Source organism: Parasteatoda tepidariorum, chromosome X2, assembly GCF_043381705.1.
Source record: "Parasteatoda tepidariorum isolate YZ-2023 chromosome X2, CAS_Ptep_4.0, whole genome shotgun sequence".
Lineage (NCBI taxonomy): Eukaryota > Metazoa > Arthropoda > Arachnida > Araneae > Theridiidae > Parasteatoda > Parasteatoda tepidariorum.
In genome coordinates, this window is record NC_092215.1 from 21206149 (window position 1) to 21211479 (window position 5331).

Below are 5331 nucleotides of genomic sequence, written 5' to 3' on the forward strand. Positions count from 1 at the left end.
GATGGCACCATATTGAAATCTGAAAGTTATTCTTAAACTTTGCGTAACTGTAGAAAATGAATAAAGATTACCATGCTCATCTTGGAAGCAATGAATAGCTCCAGGTGATGTGTCATTATGAGAGCTTGCAAGGTGTGTACCAGGAGTTGAAAGCAGATTGGCAAGAAGATAGGCAGGAGGACCTTGAGTGGATATCTTTTTGGGGGACATCCAACTTGTACTGCCGCTATCCTCCCTGAAAGTGGACATCATTAGTTACTACATAATAAAACATATAACCCGTGGAAAAGATTAAAAAAGAAATAATAATATGAATTAGTTTTTCAAACAAAATATAATTGTAGTTCGTAAGTCATATTATATCGTTAAGTGGGAATGGGCATTAAAATCTGCTAGGCATTTTACCAGGCCTCTTATCCTTGGGCAACAACTAGATTTGTTGGTATTTTGTTGTGAATAAAAAAGTGGCTTTAGGATGAGTATTGATTGAATATAGAGCTTAATGACACCAGAAAAGAAAATACTTCGCCAAATACAAATAGCTTTATATACTCAAGGGGACAATAACAAAAAGTGTTATAGACTTATTCGGAAGAAAACAAACAAAAGGAATCACTAGGGTGCTTTGGGAACCTGTATTGTTTTGAAGAAGGCAAGAGCAGATTCATGCAATAATCAAGATGGAAGAAAATAAATCATTTTTAAAAAAAAGCTCACCCATCATCTGTTGCTCCAGGCAACAAAGATGATGCTTCTGGAAGACCATCCGGCGTCCTTCTCCTCCTGGCCACAACTTTAGATCTCTTAGGGAGAGAGGCTTCTGAAATAAGATTAGTGAAAATTATTACCTACACATGTTTAACACTCCATATACAATTTCTTAAACAACCTATTAAATCAGGAATTTTAATGTTAAGAAATGGCTGGAATCTCTGAATTTCAAGCATTTTTAGACTAATTTTTTATACAGGGTGGCCACTCAAACCAGATTTCAAATTTCCCTGATATTTCCAGGTTTTCCAGTAAAAATCTTAAAATTTCCAGGTTTTAGTTTCTTTATTCTAATAAAGTGTAGGATGTGGGTACAAGAAAAGTGTCGATATTATAAAATATTTTATTCAAAATGTTATTTTTTTAACATATCTTGATAATTTGGCAAGATTTTTTATTAATTTTTTAATGTTTTGTTACAAATTTTTGAATCAAAAATCATATATTGACCAACAAAAGAGTAAAATTAAATATTAGTGTATAGTTAGTTCTTAAAAAAGACCCTTTTTTTAGAATTAAAATATGTTATAAGAGGTTAAAATGAAATAGAAAAAATTAGCATTAATGCAACAATTGTAAAAATTTGTCGATAAACAGGACCTGTCAAAACCTACGAGTTGAATACCGTCACTTACGGTACGGTGTGTGCACAATTTCTAGCAACGCGTACATTAAAGCAAATAGCTATTGATGACGGAGAAAATTGTCAGTCATTGAAAATGACTTTTATATCGATGATGTGTTGACCGGCTCTGATAATTTAGCAACTGCAAAGGAACTTAAAAATCAGTTAATTGGTATTTTAGAAAATGCTGGCATGGAACTCCATAAATGGCATAGCAACTGCGCAGCGTTATTTTCTGATGGTGAAGAAATATATAATTTTACTAACTGTGATGGAACTCAAGTGCTAGGAGTTTCCTGGAGTCCGAAGAAAGATAGTCTTTATTTTAAAGTTACCTGTAGTGCATCACAAAGAAAAGACTCGAAAGTCACGAAGCGCTGTGTCTTATCCACAATTGCCCCCCTTGGATTGCTTGGACCAGTAGTGTCAAAAGCAAAGATATTTTTGCAACAGCTATGGTCTATAAAACTGGACTGGCATGAAGAACTACCTGAGAAACAAATCCAAAAGTGGAAGAAGTTTGTCGAAGCTTTAAAGAGTGTTAACAACATGGAATTTGATAGATGTATACTTACAGAGGGAGCTGACATGATTGAAATTCATGGATTCGCCGACGCGTCAGAGGTTGCTTACGGTGCTGTTGTTTACTGTAAGTGTGTTAAAAATTGTCAAGCAGCGACTATCAAATTGATTGCTAGCTAAAGTCGTGTATCACCTTTGAAAAGAGTAACCATCCCAAGACTAGAACTCTGTGCCTCACTGCTTCTAGCCAAATTGGTGAAAAAAGTGATAATAGCTCTCGATTTGCCTATATCCAACATCTACTTATGGAGTGATAGCATGATTGTGCTTTCTTGGATACGTAAGGAGTCATTTCTACTTATGACTTTCGTTGCCAATCGTGTATCCCAGATTCAAGACTTAACTAACATTGACAGTTGGAGATATGTACCATCAACTGAGAACCCTGCAGACATTATCTCCAGAGGTTTCGATCCTGATAAACTTTCACAATGCAGATTGTGGTTTGAAGAACCAAATTTCTTGTGTAACAATGAATATCCAAATAGAGACATTCCATCCAGAGTTATTGAAAATGAATTTTCTAATGAATTTAAACCATCTAGTGACTTTAATTGTTTTATTAGTGATAATAGTAATTTTCTTGATAATTTTCTGGAAGTTAGTAATAACTATAGTAAACTCATTCGTGTATTAAGTTTTGTATATAGGTTCATCGATAATTGTCGGAGCACTTATGACACATCAAGTGGGTCTTTGTCTCCAGATGAACTTAAAAGAGCTGAACTGAAATTAGTAAGTTTAGTGCAGAAGCGGGAGTTCAGCAAGGAAATTAGAGATTTAGAAATTACAGGTGAAGTTTCAAACCAGAGTAAGGTAAGAAATTTATGTCCCTTCATTGATAAAGAATGCCTCTTAAGAGTAGGTGGACGTTTGTCCAATAGTGAATTGTGCTTTGACAAAAAATTCCCATTATTGTTACCAGAAAAACATAAATTAACACAATTGATAATTATTAGTAATCATATTAAGAATTTACATGTTGGACCGCAAACATTATTGTTTATTATAAGGCAAAGATTTTGGCCAATCAATGGCAGATCTATTTGTAGAAAAGTAGTTCGTGAGTGTTTGTCGTGCTTTAAAGCTAAACCAATAACTTGTGATCAACCCAAAAGTCGTGTGAGTCAAAACTTTCCATTAGCCATTTCAGGTGTGGACTTTTGCGGTCCATTTACAATTAAATACAAGAACCAACGGAAAGGTACTTTTCAAAAAATTTATGTCGCGATTTTTGTATGTTTCGTCACAAAAGCGATTCATTTGGAGCTTGTGACAGAGTTGAGCTCTCAAGCATTTATAGCTACATTAAAGAGATTTTTTTCGCGTAGAGGAAAAAGCAGTATTCTGTACTCAGATAATGCGACTAATTTCGTTGGGAGTAATAATGAGTTACAACGATTATTTAGCTTAGTTAAAAATCCTAATAAGAGTTTATGTAATTATATGAGTCATGAAAATATCAAATGGAAATTTTTGCCACCTAGGAGTCCGAATTTCGGAGGGCTCTGGGAAGCTGGAGTGAGATCCTTCAAATATCATCTGAAAACAGTAGTGGGTGATAAGAAATTAACTTATGAAGATTTTTTGACTGTAACTACTCAAATTGAGTCCGTTTTAAACTCAAGACCGCTTACCCCGTTATCTTCAGATGCTAATGATTTGAGCGTTCTCACTCCAGGCCATTTCCTGATCGGGAGACCGTTCACATCAATTGTTGAACCGGATGCAACCAATGTATCTCATAATAGGTTGAGTTTATGGCACAAAACCACTAAATTCGTGCAATTAATATGGAAAAAGTGGCACAAAGATTATTTGTCAACTTTGCAACAAAGGTCGAAATAGTACATTGTTAAGCAAAACGTTAAAATTGGAGATATGGTTTTGATAAAGGAAGATAATTTAGCTATATGTAATTTTCCAATTGGTAGAATTGTGGAGGTCTTTCCTGGAAAGGATGGCAGAGTTCGTGTTTGTAGTATTAAAACGAACAAAGGAATCTTTAAAAGGCCCATTTCCAAGATTTGTCTATTGCCAATTGAATGAATATTTTTTTTAAAAGACTTTATATTACTTTTCATAATCATGTAAAATGCATCGTGTAATAGTAATTGTTAGTATAGCATACCTGCCAACTTTTAATCCTTTCCATTATAATTTTTCCCAGTGGTATTAAAACTTCAATTTTAAGCAGAGAAATACGTTGTATTTGAGAAAACTTAAGTTGACAACCATGATAGTAACGCATATTAATTTATGTGCTTAATTTTTGTAAGAATAGTGGTGATCAAAATCATTTAAAAATTAAATTTATAGAAGAAAAAAATAGTATATATTTACTACCACTATAAATATGAAAATAAAATCTTCCGGAAAATCCGGAAGAGTTGGCAGGTATGGTATAGTAATATTTGTGTAATAGTAGTAATATTGTTGATAGTTGTAGTAATATTGTTGATTAGTGATGTGCCAATCGATTCATTTAAATGAATCGATTCTTTAGAATCAATTCACTAAAATGAACGGTTATATGAATCGATTCTTTGATTCTTTTTTTAATGATCGTTATAATGGAAGTCTTTATAAAAGGTGGTCGTACAAATTAGTTTAGACTGTTTTAGTATTTGAATTAGTTGATCTAGGTCAGGGGCTCTCAATATTTTTCTGCCATGGAACTCTAAATAATTAACGTTCTTTCGGCGGAACACCTGATAAAAGTACTATCTCGTGTAGCCGCTGTAACCTTTCCACGGAACCATAGGGCTTTACGGAACACCAATTGGGGACTATTAATTTAGATCTTAGGCTCAAGGGTGCAGAAGCAGAATATTCCAGTTAAGTGATCAGCCGAATGTGGCTAAAAAAAGTGCCAACTAGCGGAGCCCTTGCAATTCTTGACGGAACTCTAGGGTTCCATGGAACACCATTTGGGAACCACTCTTTTAGATCCTATACTCTAGGAGTCAGAAGTTGAATGTTCTACTTGGCTGGCTATAAAAGTACTATCTCGTGTAACCGCTGTAACTTTTCCACGGAACCATTGAGCTTTCCGGAACACCAAATGGGGACCATCAATTTAGAACTTGGGCTCTAGGGTGCAGAAGCAAAATATTCCAGTTAAGTGGTCAGCCGAATGTGGCTAAAAAAGTACCAATTAGCGAAACCCTTGCAATTCTTGGCGGAACTCTAGGGTTCCATGGAACACCATTTGGGAACCACTCTTTTAGATCCTATACTCTAGGGGGCAGAAGTTGAATGTTCTACTTGGGTGGCTATAAAAGTACTATCTCGTGTAACCGCTGTAACTTTTCCACGGAACCATAGGGCTACTCGGAACACCTTGTACTGCG

At 34.9% G+C, this 5331-nt stretch overlaps 1 protein-coding gene across 1 annotated transcript; it reads left to right on the plus strand.

The window, feature by feature from the left end:
* The first annotated feature begins 1588 nt into the window (after window positions 1–1588).
* Window positions 1589–3826, plus strand: LOC122272684 (uncharacterized). Its single transcript, XM_043056608.1, has 2 exons — window positions 1589–2045; window positions 2166–3826. Exons 1-2 carry the CDS (start codon window positions 1589–1591, stop codon window positions 3824–3826), a joined length of 2118 nt encoding a protein of 705 aa, XP_042912542.1.
* The last annotated feature ends 1505 nt before the right edge of the window (window positions 3827–5331 follow it).